The 18,483-nt window shown below is 52.4% G+C and overlaps 4 protein-coding genes across 9 annotated transcripts; 1 reads left to right on the top strand and 3 right to left on the bottom strand.

The window, feature by feature from the left end:
* Nucleotides 1-216: 216 nt before the first annotated feature.
* On the bottom strand, nt 217-13,101 carry LTB4R (leukotriene B4 receptor). 3 transcript variants are annotated; one of them, XM_065548675.1, is made up of 2 exons: nt 13,050-13,101; nt 217-2,603 (listed from the first exon to the last, which is right to left on the bottom strand). In XM_065548675.1, the coding sequence occupies exon 2, from the start codon at nt 2,586-2,588 to the stop codon at nt 1,530-1,532; it is 1,059 nt and encodes a 352-aa protein (XP_065404747.1). In that variant the 5' UTR covers nt 2,589-2,603; nt 13,050-13,101; the 3' UTR covers nt 217-1,529. The 3 variants fall into 3 exon arrangements, with proteins under 3 accessions (XP_065404747.1, XP_005561029.3, XP_005561030.3); XM_005560972.4 differs by lacking the exon at nt 13,050-13,101 and adding an exon at nt 3,228-3,374; XM_005560973.4 differs by lacking the exon at nt 13,050-13,101 and adding an exon at nt 3,232-3,374.
* LTB4R2 (leukotriene B4 receptor 2) lies at nt 6,066-12,673 on the bottom strand. The gene is made up of 3 exons (XM_005560975.5): nt 12,380-12,673; nt 8,017-8,053; nt 6,066-7,618 (listed from the first exon to the last, which is right to left on the bottom strand). Exons 1-3 carry the CDS (start codon nt 12,411-12,413, stop codon nt 6,532-6,534), a joined length of 1,158 nt encoding a protein of 385 aa, XP_005561032.3. The 5' UTR covers nt 12,414-12,673; the 3' UTR covers nt 6,066-6,531.
* Nucleotides 7,240-13,020, top strand: CIDEB (cell death inducing DFFA like effector b). Of its 3 annotated transcripts, XM_073997150.1 has the most exons (6): nt 7,240-7,624; nt 9,651-9,773; nt 10,740-10,884; nt 11,724-11,873; nt 12,110-12,300; nt 12,482-13,020. In XM_073997150.1, the coding sequence occupies exons 4-6, from the start codon at nt 11,835-11,837 to the stop codon at nt 12,612-12,614; spliced, it is 363 nt and encodes a 120-aa protein (XP_073853251.1). In that variant the 5' UTR covers nt 7,240-7,624; nt 9,651-9,773; nt 10,740-10,884; nt 11,724-11,834; the 3' UTR covers nt 12,615-13,020. The 3 variants fall into 3 exon arrangements, with proteins under 3 accessions (XP_073853251.1, XP_005561033.3, XP_073853250.1); XM_005560976.5 differs by lacking the exons at nt 7,240-7,624; nt 9,651-9,773 and adding an exon at nt 10,276-10,435; XM_073997149.1 differs by lacking the exons at nt 7,240-7,624; nt 9,651-9,773; nt 12,110-12,300 and adding an exon at nt 10,276-10,435.
* On the bottom strand, nt 9,128-18,420 carry NOP9 (NOP9 nucleolar protein). Of its 2 annotated transcripts, XM_005560977.5 has the most exons (10): nt 18,069-18,420; nt 17,410-17,862; nt 16,527-16,637; nt 16,143-16,284; nt 15,829-16,021; nt 15,041-15,181; nt 14,380-14,505; nt 13,960-14,196; nt 13,637-13,742; nt 9,128-13,304 (listed from the first exon to the last, which is right to left on the bottom strand). In XM_005560977.5, the coding sequence occupies exons 1-10, from the start codon at nt 18,313-18,315 to the stop codon at nt 13,147-13,149; spliced, it is 1,914 nt and encodes a 637-aa protein (XP_005561034.3). In that variant the 5' UTR covers nt 18,316-18,420; the 3' UTR covers nt 9,128-13,146. The 2 variants fall into 2 exon arrangements, with proteins under 2 accessions (XP_005561034.3, XP_015309140.3); XM_015453654.4 differs by lacking the exon at nt 17,410-17,862.
* Nucleotides 18,421-18,483: the final 63 nt, after the last annotated feature.

The raw sequence follows: 18,483 nt of genomic DNA, 5'->3' as shown, positions 1-18,483 counted from the left end.
GTGTGTGCATATGTGTGCACACATGCATGCATGTGAGACTGAGCATGTTGAAATGGAGTGATTTTTTTCACAAGCTCAGGAAGAGAACTCCCTCAGCCTCTCTGCCAACTTGATTCCAGCATTTTGTACACCTTGGAAGCGTAAAGAATTTAGCCACATGGCTCAAAACAAAGATTTGCCCATTCCTGCCCCCTACTCACAAATACTGGAAGAATCTCCAGGGAAATGTCATTTGAACTTTATTCATTCAACAAACACTAAATAAGTACCTATCATGTGTTCACCATATAGAATGGGTGAGAGGTCTGAGAAATACTCTGTGAGGTCCCTCCCAGTTTCAGCTGCTGTTCTCAAATTGGTACACCATGCTTTCCAGTAAGGATCTGTAGACAGCTTGGGGGTCTCCTCTTTTTAGATACACCCAACATCCCTTTGCTTCCTTCTGTATCCTTCTGCACAGATGCTGGTATAGGGGTCTTGAGGTATTGATGACTCATTCTCACTGGCTCATACTTTGGGGTCCATGGGAGATACCTTGACATACTAGGTTTGTTGCGGATGTTGCATGTGGATATTTGGTTTCACTCTCTTACTTGCTCTTTTGTTTTTCATGAGAAAGATCCAAAAAGTACACTGCTGCCACTGTTGTTGCCATCTTCCTAAAACCTTGTCAGAACAGAGTTGGACCAAGGTTCTCTAAAACAACAGTCATCTCTAGGAAATAATGACTCATCCCTCTCACTTTTGGGAATCTTTGTTTCCTGGGGCCCTCAGCCCCACCCTGTGCCAGGGTGTGTTGTGGAGGTTAGCAGATGCTGATATGTAGAATTCTAAGGGATAAGATCTAATGACTTAGTCCTCAAGTCTGACCTCTTTGTGAAATGGAAGGAAGGAAGGCATCCCCTAGAATACCTCCTACAGAGAGGACAAAGATTATTGGCAGGAAGTTGGAGTCATGCTAACAAGGAGACTTATCACAGGCTTCAGGGAAGATGTTTCATAGCAGTGCTGTTTTCTCAGAAGGTCCCCTGAGTCACAGAGCTTGGAGTGATAGGCCCACATGGGTGGTCTTCCTAGACAAGCTGCTTTAGGAGTCCGCAGACTGCGTTTTGCTAAGTATTATCTGCAGACTACGTACTCAGAATCACCTGGGAATGGGGGCAATCTATGTTTGTCCTTGTGTCCTTTCCAAAATTGTAAATCATGGGGAACTAAAAGAGGTAACTCTCGACTACTGAGAGGGGTCCCACCAGGGCACCCACAAGCACCCCGATGCCCACAGCACACGTACCCCACTCACAAGGTTGACCCAATTTCAGACTTCAGTTTTAATGGTTAAAGCTGCCTGTGGGAGCAGGATGGAGCACTCTCTCACTCCGCCCTCACTTTGCTCCACCTCTCCCTCTTCTTCCACTCCACTCCCGCCTCCCACGCTCTCATGCCCTCCCCGCTCCTGCTCCTCCTCCAGGTACAGAACTGGCTCAGGGCTGGCATTCTGCCAGGAGAAAGTGGGCCTCCTTCCACCAGGCCTAGTTCAGTTCGTTTAACTCCAGAGGGCTGGAAGCAGTGAGGCTCTCGGAAGGACCGGGCTCCTGAGCGGCGGGGCCGCCCCTCACGGTCTGGCCCAGGCTGCCCCCGCGGCGGGTGCTGGACGCCTCGGAGCCCGTGCCCTCCAGCAGCTTGGCGACGAAGCCCACGCCCGCGGAGCGTAGCAGGCCGCCGCCGGCGCACGCGTACAGCACGGGGTTCACGCTGCTGCTCAGGAAGGCGAGCGCGATGAGTACGCTGCGGGCCAGTTTCAGCCGCTGCCCCACGAGCCCCGACCCGGAGGCCTGGCCGGCCAGCGCACGGGCAGCCTCGGCCAGGTTCACCACGTGGTAGGGCAGCCAGAAGGCGGCGAAGGCCAGGATGATGAGCACCACCAGGCGACCAGTGCGGCGGCTGCGGCGGAAGCGCCGGGCCTGCAGCCGACGCCCTATGTCGGAGTAGCTGGCCACCACAGCCAGGAAGGGCAGCAGGAAGCCCGTGAGGGCCTCGAAGATTAGATGGAAGGCCTCGTGCTCCTTGCTGGGGTACTTCGGATAGCACAGGCTCATGTTCGTTTTCAAGGCCACTACTGTGCGGTACACGAGGACGGGTGTGGCCAGCAGAAAGGACACCACCCAGATGCCTGCCAGCACCCGCAGGGCCATTGCCTTGGTGCGTAGCTTCTGGGATACAAAGGGGCGGGCCACTGCCAGTGAGCGGTCTAGACTCATGGCTGTGATAAGCAGGACACTGGCGTACATGCTGACTCCACAGACATAGTGGCACAGGCGACAACCAGCCAATCCAAAACTCCAGGTGCCTTGGGCCAGGAAGTGAAGGAAAAAGGGAGCAGTGAGCAATACGGCCAGGTCGGCCAGGGCCAGGTTCAGCACCAACAGGGCAGTGACAGAGCGCTTCTTCATCCTTTTCAAGATGCTCCACACCACAAAGCTGTTGCCGGGAAGCCCCACAGCCAGCGCCACTGACAGCAGGATGATAGCCAACAGAACGATGAACCCTACACCTAGTGAGGGGGATGCTGCAGGAGATGTAGTGTTCATGGCCGTCAGGAGGACCTGGAGAGTGAGGGCGGACAAACGCATGAGAGTAGAGGACCAAGGGTTACCTGACACCATAGACACGCCTAGACTGAGAACTCTAGTCTGTCTCCAGGGTCAGCAGCACCAGAGGTCCCCCTGAAATATACTGCCCCCATCGCTGCAGACTGACATCTTAAAGGGATCTGGTTGAGTACAAAGACTAGTTTCCTAACTGGGTCATGAGGCCCCTTCCTGCCCACAGACCCAATTGCAAAATATACAGTGACCGCAGCAGCAGCAGCAGCAGCAGCATTTTCAGACCTTTTCAGTCTCCTCCCCTTAAGAGACCCTAAAGCCCAGAACCAACCTGAGAGTTCCTACCAATGCTGCACCCCTTGAAAGGCCAGCTTTCTTGCCTCCTGCCAGGCCCTCATCCCCTCAATCCCATTAACTTTCCCAATCACCTGCCTACTGTCCCCAGAGATGCCAGGGTCAACCAGGAATAACAGGGAGGGGAAGAGTTAGTGGACAAGTGACAAGGACAAAGCCTCCCAACTTTTACACTGGTCAGGCTTTCTTTGGAGATTCCTTTGCACCTTCTTTCATGGCTGCACACCGTCCCACCACCACCACAACCACTGCCGTTCCCAGGATACTTACTTACAAGCTTTGACGGGAACTGGTTGGAAGCTGATGCCAATCCCAGGGTCAGGGCAAGGTGCCGTAGCCTATCCCTGGATCTGTCCCACTGCCAAGGGCCTGGCCCCCGGTCTAGGTGCTGTTTGCTAAGTCAGCCAGAGAGGAAGTACCATAGAGCAGAGGACAGGGAAGACGCATCTTCCTGAGGGTGGGGCTGAAACCCCTACCCACTCCCTTCACTAGGAGGGGGGATAGTCTGTGTTCCAGGGCAACCCAGAAGGGTTTCTCTGAGGACTCCTCAGAGGTGGAGCCAGATGAGAAGAGACCAGGAAGGAGCAGTGAGAGGAAAGAGGGGTGTGGGGAGTGAGTAGGCTGGGTGTGGTCTCAAGATGCAGGTCTAGACTGGAGAATTAAATAAAGTAGTGAATGGTATCATATAGGAGAAGGAGGTATGGTAGCTAGAGAAGGGGAATGGGCTCAGATTGAGAGGCTACAGTGCTGATATCTTTGTTTGTTTGTTTTGCAGTAATAATGTAGATTTTTTTTTTTTTTTTAATTAATAGGAAGTGTAGGTTGGAGCTGTGACTAGGTCCTGGGTCTGGGTTTGGGTTAGATAACATGATTTAAAGAGGGCATGTCAGTAAATTGCCGAAGGGGGCAGTACTCTGTTCTTGGTTTCAGTTCAAGCTATGATCTAGGTTGTGTGGCCATCTTCCAGCACCCCCTTTCCTCGCCTTACTTAAAGGGATTGGTTCCATTTAGGTCAACCAATTCTCCATTCTCTTTGGTAGAAGCCAAAATCCAAATGGTCTCCTTGGTATCACACAGAATGCCAATTACTTCCCCTTTCCCCAAACCCCTGCCTTGTGCTTGCCCATGTGATTACCTTGCTGAGTCTGGATTTAAGATCTGGGCAAGGGGATTGGCACCATCTCTTTCCTATCTTCCCACAGCCTTCTATCCAGTTCCACTTTAGACACACAGAGAAAGTTGAGGCCGAGCTAGGCAGGCTGAGCATGAGGAGCAGGAGTGGGAGAGCAGGAACAGTGATGCCTCATGACTACCCTGCCAAGATGGGAAACCAGGAATGCAAAAATGGTCACCTTCCCCATTTCCTGCACAGAGGAACATCTCCTTTCCTTGAAGTCTCCTGCAAAAGCTAAGAACTAAAAATTCCTGGTGGGTTGTGGTGGTTCATACTGGTAATCCCAGCACTTTGGGAGGCTGAGGGGAGTGGATCGCTTGATGTCAGTAGTTTGAGACCAGCCTGGCCAACATGGTGAAACCCCGTCTCTACTAAAAATACAAAAGTTAGCTGGGTGTAGTGGTATGTGCCTGTAGTCTCAGCTACTTGGGAGGCTGAGGCAGGAGAATCACATGAACCCAGGTAGTGCAGGCTGCAGTGAGCCGAGATCGTACCACTGCACTCCAGCCTGAGTGACACAGTGAGACTCCATCTCAAAAAAAAAAAAAAAGAAAAAGAAAAGAAGAAACTAAAAATTTCTTCCTTCAATCTGACCATGGGCCTTCCTGCTTCCCTTTCAACTCTCACTTCTCAGGAAAGATGCAAAGTGTAATGGTGGTCACTGAGATCCCTTAACCTTTCCAGAGCCCCCACTTGCTCTGCCTGGAGAAAAGCCAGAGCAGAGTTGACCTCGTAGCTGTCAGGCAGAGGATATGATGAAAAGCAATGGGCAGAAACCGAAGCAAGAACTGAAGTCTGAGTTAAGGAAGGGCTTTCTGACCGCACTGGGTGTCAGAGATGGGGAATATGCAACAAGGGAATTTAGGGAACCTCTGCCCAGGACACAAGGACAGAAAGAATCCCATGAGGCCTGTGTTTGGGGACAGAAGCTCCAGGGTCAACCAGAGGTCCCCTCAGAGAGAAACTGGGTTGTCCTTGCCACCCCTCCCAAGTTGTTCCCCACCCACATCTACCTTGATGGCCTTTCTTCCCCAAACCCAGGACCAGGCACTCTAAGCATACTCCCTGCTGTTCTAGTTCACAGATGCTAGTTAATCCCAGTTTTGGTAGCCCCAGCATGACCCTGGGGACTGGGTTTCTTTTGCTCTGTTTCGACTTCTGTTTGGGAGGCAGGGAGGTATGAGCAGTCACTAAAGTAGAGCCTGGGGTGATGGTCAGGGTAGCCACTTGAGTGGCCAACCATTTCAGTTTGTTGGGAAACCAACAGGGCTGGGACAAGGGATTTTCAGTGCTAAAACTGGGAAAGTCCTGGGCCAACTGGGATGAGCTGGTCACCTTAGTGACCACAAGTGTGTACTTGTGGATGTCCCCTGAAAAGAATCCCATTCTACATCCCCCAATCAAAGGTGTCAGAATCTAGAACCGTTTTTAGACCTAGATATGGATTCCAAAAGGTGGGGGCAGATAAGTATTGGGGAAGGGGCCAGGAATAGCTAGCAGCATCTTGGAAGGAGCCCAGACTTGGCAAAGAGAAAAAGAATAGGTGGCACTTTTCTGAAAAATTATTCCTGTCCTCTAAATATTCCTGCCATTCCTCATACCCCCTGATGACCAACCTCCAAACTTCCCAGACTGAGTGCCTGCTCCTGGGCTCCTTTTCACGTCAGGTGGCCTTTGCAGGGAGGAACAGATGGTCAGGGAGGAAGGTAAGTCTCAGACTCCCAGGGCCCCTACACCACTGTCCACTCCTTGTGTGCCTCTCTCACACCCACTGGACCAAACACAAGACAGGCAGGAAAACTTTCCTTTCAAACCCCAGATTCAGTTTCCCCTTCAGAGCCATTTCCTCCCCCAGAGGCTTTTATAAGCCTCAGAGAATGGATCCCATTCCTACCCCTCATCCAAGCTCCCATACTTCTCCTTCCATTTTCTCCTTTATTTCCAGAGTGGTTCTATGGATTGGCCTGTGGAACCAGGGCACCTGGACTGAGGAGGGCAGATCAAGATGCCACTGAAGGCCGGCACTGCCCAGCCCTGGCTTGACCCAGAAGGGAACTAGGTGGCTTCAGTACAACTCAGGCATGAAGAACCACCAGGGGAGGCACACATAAGTCATCATCTAATGGCTTCCCAGTGTATTTCACAATAACAGCTATTGGCAACAAGTAAGCAGTGCTGGCACATGGGTACATGCCAACTTGCAAGTATGCAATAGTCCTTAACAGGGACCATCACCACCCTCATAATCCCTCAGTATGGAGAAGCCTGGGCCTGCCTGAGGTGTATAGTAATCCTACCCAGTCAAATCCAAACTCTAATCAAAGAAGGGTCTCCAAATGTTCCAGAACACTGAGCTCCAGAGGGTGAGAGGATGGAAAGGGAGAGGGAAGGGCAGCAGGGTCAAAGGTCCCATTCCGGACCGTCCTTCTCCATCCCACCCCCCGGGTCTCCATTGCCGCGGCCCTGCCCCACCACTTTCAGCTGAGGGGTAGTTCGGAGCTCCATGGTCCCCTCCCTAGAGCGGCCGCCCCCTCGGGCCTCCCCGGAGCCTTCGAAGAGCCGCGTTAGGAAACGGGGACCTGCCCGGGGCAGCAGATCTCCAGCGGTGAAGACGTACAGCACCGGGTTGACGCTAGAACTGAAGAAGGCCAAAGCCGTAGTTCCTGCTCGCGCCGCCTGGCCAGCCCCACCCAGCTTCGCCAAGGTCCCTTCAGGTGGAGCCAGCGCGGCGACTGCCTGCAGAAGGTTGACCGCGTGGTAGGGAGCCCAGAGCAAGCCGAAGGCAAGCACGATGGCGCTCACCAGCCGGCCCACCCGTGCCCCATGCCGCCCGGAGCCCCAGCGGGCGCCCCGCAGCCGCGCCAGCGTCACGCTGTAGCAGCCAAGCATCAGCCCGAAAGGAAGCACGAAGGCGGTCAGAGTCTCCAGGGTCAGGTGGGCGGCGGCGTGGGCCGGCGACGGGTGGCACAGCTGGCATACGCGGTCCCTCCACAGGTGGCGGTAGATGGCGGCCGGAACGGCGAGCAAGAGGGCGGCCAGCCAGACGGCCAGCAGCAGGCGGCGGGCCAGGGCCGGGCTGCGCAGCCTGGGCGCCAGGAAGGGGCGGGTAACCGCGAGGCAGCGCTGCAGGCTGAGCAGGCCGGTGAGCAGCACGCTGGCGTACATGCTGAGCGCGCACACGTAGTACACCGCCTTACAGCCCGCCTGGCCCAGCGGCCAGGCTTGCCCGGTCAGGAAGGCCACAAAGAGCGGCGTGAGCAGCAGCACCGCGCCGTCGGCCAGCGCCAGATGCAGCACAAGGGTGGCTGCCAGCGGTCGCCCCCGTGCAGGCCGCCAGCCCGCCAAGCTCCACACCACGAAGCCGTTGCCGGGCAGCCCCAGCAGTGCCGCCAGGAGCAGGAAGGCCGTGCCTGTGGCCCGCGAAGTCTTCCAGCTCAGCAGTGTCTCGTTCCCTGGGGGACGGTAGCAGACCGACATCCTTCTGGGCCTACAGGTGGGTGGAAGGCGCCACAGAGAGTGTTCAGGGGTGGGGCAAAACCCCACCTGTGATGTCCGAAGAGAAGGGGCCATGCCTCCTCCTTACTTGCCTGCAGCCTGCCTCTTTTCTGCCTGGGAGTCCTGACTTCCACGAGAACCCAGATCCCACCTCAAACACTACTCCTTCTTGGAACCCAGATCCCCTGCTCCCACTCAGCTGACCTGCCCCACTCCTGGCTCCTTCCCAGAGCTCAGTGGTAAACAGGCATAAAGTCCTCACCCCAGGCTGTCACTATCTCTACCACCACTCCTCTAGTCTGGCCCCTCCTTCTTTGTCCAGCCCCATTCTAGCACATCTGGGCAAAAGTGGATGGTGGGGTATAAAGGGATGTGCGCAGATCTACTTACCAAGGTGGGAGCGAGCACGACTGGGGGCCTGGAGAAGCTGAAAGGTTAAGCAGCAGTGGGCGAGGTGCCTACTCCTGTCCTGTGCCTATCACATTTGCAGCGGGTAAGGCAAGAATGGGGAGGGACAAGATGAGGCTCATCCTGGGCCTCTCCTGGGGCCCCTCCCTCACCCTACTCCTTCCCATCACCAACGTATCCAAGTGTCCAGGCATGTGAGAGCCTGCCTTGCCAGGAAACAGCAGAAGCTGAAGTGGGGCAGTAAGATTCCCTGGCCGTTGAAGGAAATAGGAGGACTCTGCTGAATCCTAACCCTGGTCCTGCTTCTGTTCTCATCCCTCCCCCAGCTCTGGCCCCAATCCTCCCAGCCCACCTTCTGCAGCATGTATGTTGCTTGGCCTCTCTGGTCTGCAGAGAAGGTGACCCAAACAACTCAGTCTCCCATCTGCTCTATCTTTGCCTGTTTTCCAGTCTCCTGGTCCGGCTGAGCCCCTTTTCTTCAGCTTCTGGCCTACCTCCTCCCATCTCTTGCCTAGGGCCCTGCCCCAGTCACTCCACCCTCAGGGCTCTCACCGGGCTGTCAGTGACAGCCTTTCCATGTAAGGCATGCTGCCAGGTTCCAGGAGGAACAGGAGATGCATGGAGGCATAATGGTTAGGGAGTCATGACACACAACCATGAAGAGATCCCATTTCCAGGCTGTACAAGGATACAAGACAAGAAAGGAAAGGATGCAGTAGGGACATACTAAGCAGCAGCCCTCTCTTCTTGGAAAAGTCAAGCAAAACTTGGAAATGAAGAGATTTGACGGGGGCCTGGCAGATGGATAGAACTGGGGGAAGGGAAAAGAAAGGCCTCAGCCCAAGTAACAGCCAGAACTTGAGGTTCCTTGCGCAGGGCACCAGGAGCACTGTCTTAGGTTGGGGCCTCCCAAAGCAGAGCCTGAGCTAAGGGCTTGGGTACCAGTAATCCTGTATTTGGGAGGTTAACTCAGGAAGTGAGGGCATAGGGTAAAACAAGAGGGGAAAGCCATTAAGAGTGTTAAGTCCCTTCAGTAGGCCTTGGAATCTCTGAGAAAAGTACAGATTGCCCAAGACAAAAGACTGGCAGGGTGATCAGTCCAAAGCATTTATTAGGAAAATGTACTTAATGAGTGGGCTACAGCATATCCTTACAACAGACAGTGAGAGAGAGTTGTTCTATCTCGATATGTCCAAAACAAAGGGGTCAGGGTATGGAGTTTATGAGGGTTCAAGATATTTGGTTCAGGGCCAGGGCCAGTTTTTTTGTGTTTTGAGCAACAACCTGAATACCTTTTCAAGGCTCTGGCTTGGGCTCAAGCCTCCAGGGGAAATGCAGCTGGCCAGGTCACAGGGCAATCAAGTTACTCTGTGTTTCTTTGTCAGGACACAGAAAAAAAGTGGGGAAGCTGGGGGACCCTATAAGGATCCTGGGCAGGAAAGCAGGGATTGTGTTCATTTGAGGGTTTCACTGTCAGTGAGAGTCTCAGCTTCCATGCAACTGTCCATCACGGCTGCAACTGAAATCAGAGCTGGGACACAGTGCACCAGAAGCTAAATTCTTGATGCCATCAAAGGACATTCCTGCCCCATTCACATCTCCTTCACGTCCATTAGTTGGCAAAAGCAGAAAGGTGAGAGAGAAGATGACCTAAGTGTGACCGAACTCCACAGGCAGTTCTGGAAACCGAAGTCAGAGCAATGAACCAGCCCCTCCTTTGACCAAGGAGGAAGGAGCAGGTAAGCAGGAAAACCGGGGTCCCAGACAGGACCCTAATGATTCTGAATCCATGGATTAGGATCCATCCTCTCCTTACACCCTTCCTGGACACAGTCTCACCTCTCATTTTCCAAAGCCCTGCCATGCTGCCATCCAGCTTCCCCACACTCCACCCCAGGATCCCTTTTCCTAAAGCTGCAGCTTATGGCTACTCCAGTAGGTGGCAGCACACACAGAGCCACTCACATAAAATGCAGCTTCTCAGAGTCTGAGAGCCAGAAACCATCCCCAGAAATTCTCTCATAGAAATAAAAAAACACCAGAGGTCACGTTTCATCCTTTTACATGGTTCCCATCTACTCTCACAACACATGTCATCACCAAAGGCACACATACAAGCTCCAATGGCTTTTGCCAGGCAATTCTTCCTCCAGGACCCCATCCGGCCCCTCCCTCATCCCTCCCCTTGGACTTTGCCCTTCTTACTGGTCAGGCAGGGGGGCCAGAGTCCAGGCTTGACTCATTCCCACGTTGCCCTGGGCTGAGATCCCAGGTTTGTAACAGAAAACACCACTAAAGCCCCAGCACAGGAGAGAACCACCCAGCCCAGAAGTTCCAGGGAAGGAACTCTCCCATCCACCATGGAGTACCTCTCAGCTCTGAACCCCAGTGACCTACTCAGGTGACTGCTAACCCTCCGCTCTACCCTCTACCTTTAGGGGATATAAGCAGGGCAACAATACTCCACTCAGCCCCTAGGACACTAACCAGTACCCCTTCCTCTTCTGCTCCCCACTCCATAGTGGGCTTGTCAAGCTCTTGACCCACCCACCCCCACCTGTACTCCATGGTCTCTCCCTCATCCCTACCATCTATAAACCTAGATCTCTCCCTCCCTAGCCCTCTAGCCACTCTACCCCCATCACGCCCTTTACACTCACTAAGCCCCTTCTTGCCCCTTCTTGACTTTTCTTCTCAACTACCAGGTCAGTATCTAATATAAGCTCGGAGTTTGGACGGAGGGTCTGGACCTCAGCTTCACCACCCCAGCGACCTTTCCGTGTCTGTAATCACAAGCGGACCATCCGGAAAGGCCTGACAGCTGCCACCCGCCAGGAGCTGCTAGCCAAAGTAAGTAGGCCAAGTTCCTTGGTTCCTTTAGCAGGGGTAGCCAAGGGGCTCCACAACATTGGCAACTTGTGATGATGGAGCAGAGAGGGCTGAAGTCACACAGCTGCCTCCTCCCACTGAGAGCTCAGTGGGGTGGGCCTCATGAGTTCCGGTCAGTTTGTTCATTTTCCACCTAGTGAGCTTTTCTATGGGAGCAGGGGTTAGCAGGAAATAGGGAGAGTTGGAGGGATGGAATTCAGAGGCCAGTATGGAAGGCAATTTGTATGACAAATCAAGTTCAAATTCTGATTCTGCCACTTCCTGGCTGTCAAACCTTGGGAAGTTGTTCAACCTATCAAAACCTCAGTTTCTTCATCTATAAAAAGGCAATAATAACACATCACCTCCTAGGGTTGTTGAAAGGAGTAAGAGGATAATGTAGGTAAAGTCCTCATACCCGGCACAGAGTAAGGACTCAAAAAGGTTAAACACTATTACTGAAAACACTTCTGGAGAACTCTGAGGGTGTGGGAAGTGAGGTGCAGCATTGTAGATAAGACAGAAGGGTGGACTTCATGAGAACCTGGCTTGCTTTCCAATTCCAAACCAGGAGTGACTTGGAGGGGAGCAAGGGGAGATGCCAATGACATGGTAGGAGCAAAGAGGAAAAAGCTCAGCCTCTAGCTAGGATCCCCCAAAACCTGAAGAACACGGAGAGCTGCAGCCTTTAGGAGGTATCAAAGTGCCGGAAAGTCAAGGTGGGACATCGACCAATGTCTAGAGCCAACTGATGGATGTTGGGCAGCTAAAGAGGGAAGGGGCATGGGATACCTTCCTTCTTGCTTCTTGCCATTGGGCAGGCATTGGAGACCCTACTGCTGAATGGAGTGCTAACCCTGGTGCTAGAGGAGGATGGAACTGCAGTGGACAGTGAGGACTTCTTCCAGCTGCTGGAGGATGACACGTGCCTGATGGTGTTGGAGTCTGGTCAGAGCTGGAGCCCCGCAAGGGTAAGAGGCCTATATTGGAGCTGCTTCCACTGCCCGTCCTTTAGAGCTTTCCCGGGCTTCCTCTCTAGCTTAACCCTGATCCTGGGGACCAGGTGCAGGGGGAGTTGTAGAATTGTTAAGGATGTCACACAGTGGACAGAAAGCCTAAGCGAGGGAGAGTCTGACACGGTGCCGATGGAGATTAGTGGTGGGTGTCTGGTGTGAGGATATACTGCACTGACAAGGGTGTCCTACAGAGTGGAGTGCTGTCATATGGCCTGGGACGGGAGAGGCCCAAGCACAGCAAGGACATCGCCCGCATCACCTTTGACGTGTACAAGCAAAACCCTCGAGACCTCTTTGGCAGCCTGAATGTCAAAGCCACATTCTACGGGCTCTACTCTATGAGTTGTGACTTTCAAGGACTCGGCCCAAAGAAAGTACTCAGGTCAGAAATCAACATGTCATACTTCCCCATCCCCTACAGTTGGATAGTCCCCATAATTCCTCCTCCTGCACCCACCTACCCCTAGTTAGCTCTTGCTTGTGGAAAATCCTCATCTCCCGGCTTGATGGCTTCCTCCCAGGTTTCCCAAATCATCTGATTTCCTCTTATCTCTGCCCTTCAGGGAGCTCCTTCGTTGGACCTCCACACTGCTGCAAGGCCTGGGCCATATGTTGCTGGGAATTTCCTCCACCCTTCGTCATGTAGTGGAGGGGGCTGAGCAGTGGCAGCAAAAGGGCCGCCTCCATTCCTACTAAGAAGGGGCTCTGAGCTTCTGCCCCCAGAATCATTCCAAGAGACACACTGCAAAGACTATGACAGCATCAAATTTCAGGACCTGCAGACAGTACAGGCTAGATAACTCACCCAATTTCCCCATTGTCCTCTGATCCGCTTGTCAGAGAACCTTTCAGCATAATGCCTCACATCCCAAGTCTGTACCTTTACCTGAAGAATGCTGTCCCTTCCTAGCCACCTTTCTGGCCTCCCACTTGCCCTGAAAGGCCACAAGCCTGTCCCCCAGGCATCTTGATCCCAGCCTGATTGCTGCTACATCTAACCCCTACCAATGCCTCCTGTCCCTAAACTCCCCAGCACACTGATGACAGCCCTCTGACTTTACCCTGAGATGTCTTCATATCCTTCACCACAAACTAACAAAAACATTTCCAATAAAAATATAAAATATTTACCACTACGACTTTTGACTCCAATTTAAACCAGGAAAGAGATGGGGTGGATACCCCCTTTTGCCCTCCCCCATCAACACGCAGTCCCAGATCCAAAGCCTCAGTCTTCAAGTATGGAGTTCAATGCCCGCCTCCGCTTGGCCACCGCACCCTGCTGCTGTTCCCAAGCCTCTCGTCGCTTTAAGAAGGTAGTCAAGGCCACATTTCGAGCCACATGGTGGCCGAAAGGGTCTCTTATCAGCTGCTGGTTCTGCTCCCCTGCAAAGGGAACCACTCATGTTTAGTACCACCATGCTCAAAGACAGACTCTACCTGAGGTAAAGGTCCCTCCATTTCCCCCAGACCCTGCCACTGGGGTACAGTGAACACTTCACTTTCCAAAGAACAGAAGTCAGAGGGAGGGGTGAGGGCAGAGGACTGCACAATTAGTCAGCGGGAGGGAAGGGGAAAGCAGACTGCTAAGAACCCATGAGCAAGACCACCCTTTGGAACTAAAGACTGTTGAATTTCAGTAGACTTCCCAGCCACCCAGTGATCTGGAGTAAGAGAAGGGAAGTCTGGAAACATCAAAGAGAGGGGCTGGTACTCACCCAGCTCAGCAGCAATTTCTTTCCGAGCCCCCAAGGCTGCTCCACTCCAGATGGCATCTAGCACACGGCTGCCATGGCGACTACAGGCCAGAGCCACATATTGTCCCTGTATTGAGACAAGCAAAGTAGGTCTCCCTAGCAAAGTCCACAAAAGTGTATTTTGGGGGCTTGCGGGGAGTGAATTTTCTGAAGAGTTTAGGGGCTGAATTAAAATAGTCTAGTAATTACATAGCCTTTTGGAGTCTGAAGGTACAGTCCTGAGAAAGCTCATATTCTCTAAATGGATGATGGTGGGGAATCAAGGCAGAAGCCAGAAATCTAACCTTTAGGTTCTGCAGCACACGGCGGCGCTGCTTGCGCGTCACAGAAGGGCTGGTCAGGATGGCATCGAGCACATGAGAGCCAGCAGGACTTTGGGCCAGGACCAGAAGTTGTGGTCCCGTCAAGGCACCCAGACTTCGAAGTACAAGACCAGGAGTGGAGAAGTGCAGCAGATGCTGGAGCAGTAGAGACCCAAGGACTGTTACGTCCCCCAAGGCCCTGGCTGCTGCCATTTCCACCTGGGAGCGCAGAGATAGGAAATTAGGAGGCACCAACAAGCCAGGTGGATGAGCCCATCCCCAGAACACTGCCACCTCCACCTGGATGAAGTCACCACTCTCACCTCAGAAGTCAGAGGCTTGCTAAACCCTAGGAGGCCTGGCTCCCAATTAGTCACTGGCTTGGCCTCTCCTCTACCTCACCTGGTGCTCTGCAGGCACTGCCCCCTCCTCCTCCATCAGTCCATAGTACACCTCATACGCCATCAAAGTGGCAAAGAGAGGCACACAGGCCACTTGCCGGGATGAGGGCTCTGCACAGTGGAATGCCTAAAGGAGAAGACAAAGTATGATGAACCTGAGAACTTCTCCATCCCTAACCTCAACTTTAAGGGAACACCTTCAGGAAAGGAAAGAAGCCCCGACTCCACAAGAATGTGAGCTCCATGAGAGCAGGATATCATGCCTTGCTGTATCCCCAGTCTCTATCACATACAGGGATTAATAAACGTTTATCCCTTAAATAAACTTCTCTCTTAGTTCTGGGAGACAATTTTTGTTCCAGGACTGTGAAATAGCATTTGGCCTCAGCCGGGTGCAGTGAGTTGAGACTGCACCATTGCACTCCAGCCTGGGCAACAAGAGCGAAACTCTGTCTCAAAAAAAAAAAAAAAAAAAAAAGAAAAAAAAAAATTAGCTGGGAGTGGTGGCGGGCACCTACAGGTCTCATTTTCCCCCATTCCTGTGAACTCCCTGGTCACTAGACTTCCTGAGTCCAGAGGTACAACAACTTAAGATTAGATAAGTCCTAACATGTAGAAGTTGGACTGAGGGCATAAACAGATTGTGGGTAATATCCACTCACCTCCAACAAGAGCTGTAGGACCTTGGCTTGGCAGGCCCCAACTCTGCGACAGGCCCCCACCAGGGCAATGACTACCCCTGGGTGGCCCTGGGCCAATACAGCTTCCAGGACAGGGCTTAGCTCCTCAAACACAGGGGACAGCTGATGGGAAACATGGGATGTAACTTTGGCATTCTGGTAATGGTGGACCACATTATTCAGAGAAATTTTCCCAGTGAAAACAACTAAAAATGCTAGATGAAACATAAAAAGCATTGCCAGTATCAGGACTTCTGTTTGGGTAGATAAGGCCCAGGACAAGGGGGCAGTCTTAGAGGTGCCACCTCACAGGAAGGAACTTTAAGTGGCTCTTCCCTATGTGTAAGGGAGAACTAGAGGCAAGGGGGGACTAAAATTAAACCTGCCCTTCCACTCTAACACCCAATGCATGAAACCACAGGGAAGCCCACCTTAGTCCTAAGCAGCAAAGGAAAAGAGCAGCTATGGCAACAGCTCTAGCACTCATGTGGGCTTAGAGCCAAGTACCAGAGTCTGGGTGGGCCATGGAACCTCAAGCTGTAAACCTGAATGAAGCCTGTCTCTTGCTGGTCCTCATACCTGAGAGAAGTCAAAACAAATCCTCACTGGAAGATGGGCAAATTTATCCTAAGCTCTGGAAAACCTCAAGGAATAGCTTTTCAAGGGCAATGGCCAGCACAATGTCAAAGATATATAGAGGCAGACAGACCATAAAATAAGGTCCAATGATCAAGAATTAGAAACAGAACCAGCTCAGGTTTCCAACTCACCAGCTCAGGGGTAGTGACTGCATCCAGTAAGCGCTGCAAAGGGAAGTTGGCAATGGGATGTGCAGCCAGGGTCTGCAGCTGCCCCTGCAAGTGCTCCTCAAAGAGGCTCTGGAGCCTTGGGGGCTCCAACACCAGCAGGACCTGCTCCAGGAGTCTGGAGCTCGTCTGATCTCGGAGAAATAGCAGTAGGGGACTGGGGACAAGAAGGGCATCAGGCAGTCTTAACTCTATTTCATGCAAAATACAGTTGCACTACATCACCTCATTCATTTCACACAGCCCCACCAACTTTGATCCTGAGGCCCTGACCATACCTGCCATCTACTGAGGAACTGCGAGTACTCAGGTAGCCAATCACAGCATTGCAGAGATAAGCGCAAAACTCGGGAAGTTTGTGGTGTAAAACCTGTAAAGCCACTTGAAGACAGAAGCTGGAGATCTTATCAGTGATAAACACTGTGAAGAGAGGGCAGAAATAAAGCAGCTTTCTCAAACTCCAGACAACCTGCATAACCTCAAACTTTAGGCAACAAGATACAGGGCACTATGGACACAAAGGGACTATACGAAGTGCTTTGAACATCAAACCAGACCAGGTTTGAAAAGAAGAGGAATAACCTGACCAGAGGGCCTTGCTTGGTGGTAAAATCACCTCCAGAAAAGTAGATGGGAGACCCTCCTCCTACTTCCCTCCTTACCTGCAATGTCCTTCAGAAAGGAGGAGGTCAGGTCCTGAAGGCGATTTAAAAAGGTTTCAGGGACTTCAAAATCAGCTGGCTTACATTCCCGAGCTGGGGCCTTCTGTGCTTCTGAAGGAAGATTAAGAACATGTGCAGTGGGGAGATCACAAACTGTCACCCAGGAGAGAAAAATTCCATAGATGGACAAGGATTCCACTTGGAGATGCAGAACAGATGCAGTACAACTGAATGTCTCTTCTGTATGACAGAACTGAGACTACATATCTGTCTTAATTTTTCTAAGAAACTTCAACCAGCTTCCCCATGGTCCACAGAAGACAGTTCAACCTCCTCAGTCAGGTAGTCAAGGCATTCCAAAATTAAGCCTCATTTAAACTCGCTAACTTTATTTCCCAGAGTTTTTCTAAATGTGGATCACAGCTCAAGACTGTATCATGAAATCAAGTTACTGGTCTCAACTAGCATTTTTTTTTTTAATGAAATAGAGCAAAATAAAGTTTTGAAAAAGAAAAAAAATAAAATAATAACAGAGTGGGCTGCATGTAGTAAGGGTATTCTTTCCTGAACTTTTGCTTGAGTCCAGTATGTATGTTACTTTTGCTTGAGTCCATTTAAATGTTAAGTCATGCTTAAAAAGAAAAATTTCTCCTCCTGTGTCCATTCTAATAGCCGTCCCCAAAACACAACTGTACATCCCTACCTCTGGGCCTCTGCACACACTAATCTTTGGCTTGCTAAGCCCTGTTCAGATTAGGACAGGTCAAGCTAATACTTCCAGGTCAAGCTCCCCCATGAAGACTTAGTCTTCTGTTTACTGTCTCCTTCTGAACTTTCTAAATTCTTCTTCCCCCTAGGTCCACTTTCCTCTTGTAATACTTACCAGATGATTGGAAACCACGGGGCCTGGCTCTCTCAGACTCCAGAATAGTCCCTCCTAACACCTGAAGCAGAGTTCTGACCACGAAGCTGCCATGTGTGTCTCCACAGTAGAAAAGAAAATCATCACACACCTCAGCGGCTAGTCCCAGGACCAGCTCCTCCAGGGTCTCCGTGGGACCATCCTTCCCATCCTCCCCTTCCTGCTCCTCCTCCTCCTCTGCAGCACTCCCCAGCAATCGAGGGAGCTGTAGCAAAGCACTTTGCAATACATGGACCCCGCATCGGTGACAGGCCACAGTGCGCAAGTTGGAGCGCAGAGCAGCCCATACGCGACAAAGCGGTTTCAAGGGACTGAATCCCAACAGTTCCTGCAGCATCTCACTGCCAGTCCTGTTAGTGGACAAAGCTAGGGCCTGAGTCTCTACTTCCTTCATAATATTGTGCACCATCAGATCTGGAAAAGTGAAGAAAAACACACTTTGAAGAGACTTAGTAGACAATATGGTTATGTACCCTTACTTAACCAAGGGTCGTGGGTGGGAGGCCGAGGAAGAGGACATGGGAATGAAACTAAGTCCCCACGCCCTGCCGACCCCAGAAAGTTTCCTTGCCTGCCCTGGATTTGATGCTCTTGGTCTAAACCCCGAAGTTGCTGCCTACCTCGTTCTTCCCCAGTCTCGGGAGCCTCTTTCAATGCTGACAGCGCCCGGCGGAAATATCCCAGAGCTTCGGGGCTCAGGTGCGGGTGCGAATCTGGAGGCGGCTCCGAGCGCCTATCCGGAGGCGGCCAGGGTTGCCGCTTACTGCGGGGTAAGGGGCGCCCCGACCCCTTGGCCCCGCGTCCCCGTTTGCCACCAGCTGGGAACCGGCGCCCCACCTTGTGTGGAGAGCGCGGACCCAGCCCCATGTGTGTTTCGGAACCTCTCCGGCTGCAAAAGTTTCCTTAGCTGTGGACGAACCTTCAACGTCGCCAAGCGTGTGCCCGGCCCAAACCAAGTTCAGAAACGCGGGCGCGCTCCTGACGCAGCTATTACGTCATAGTTACGCGCGGCCCCAGCCGGGTGGGGTGGGTGTT

Source organism: Macaca fascicularis, chromosome 7 (assembly GCF_037993035.2).
Source record: "Macaca fascicularis isolate 582-1 chromosome 7, T2T-MFA8v1.1".
NCBI classification, from domain to species: domain Eukaryota; kingdom Metazoa; phylum Chordata; class Mammalia; order Primates; family Cercopithecidae; genus Macaca; species Macaca fascicularis.
The sequence above is the reverse complement of the archived record's forward strand: the minus strand, read 5'-3'. Positions and strand labels throughout refer to the sequence as shown.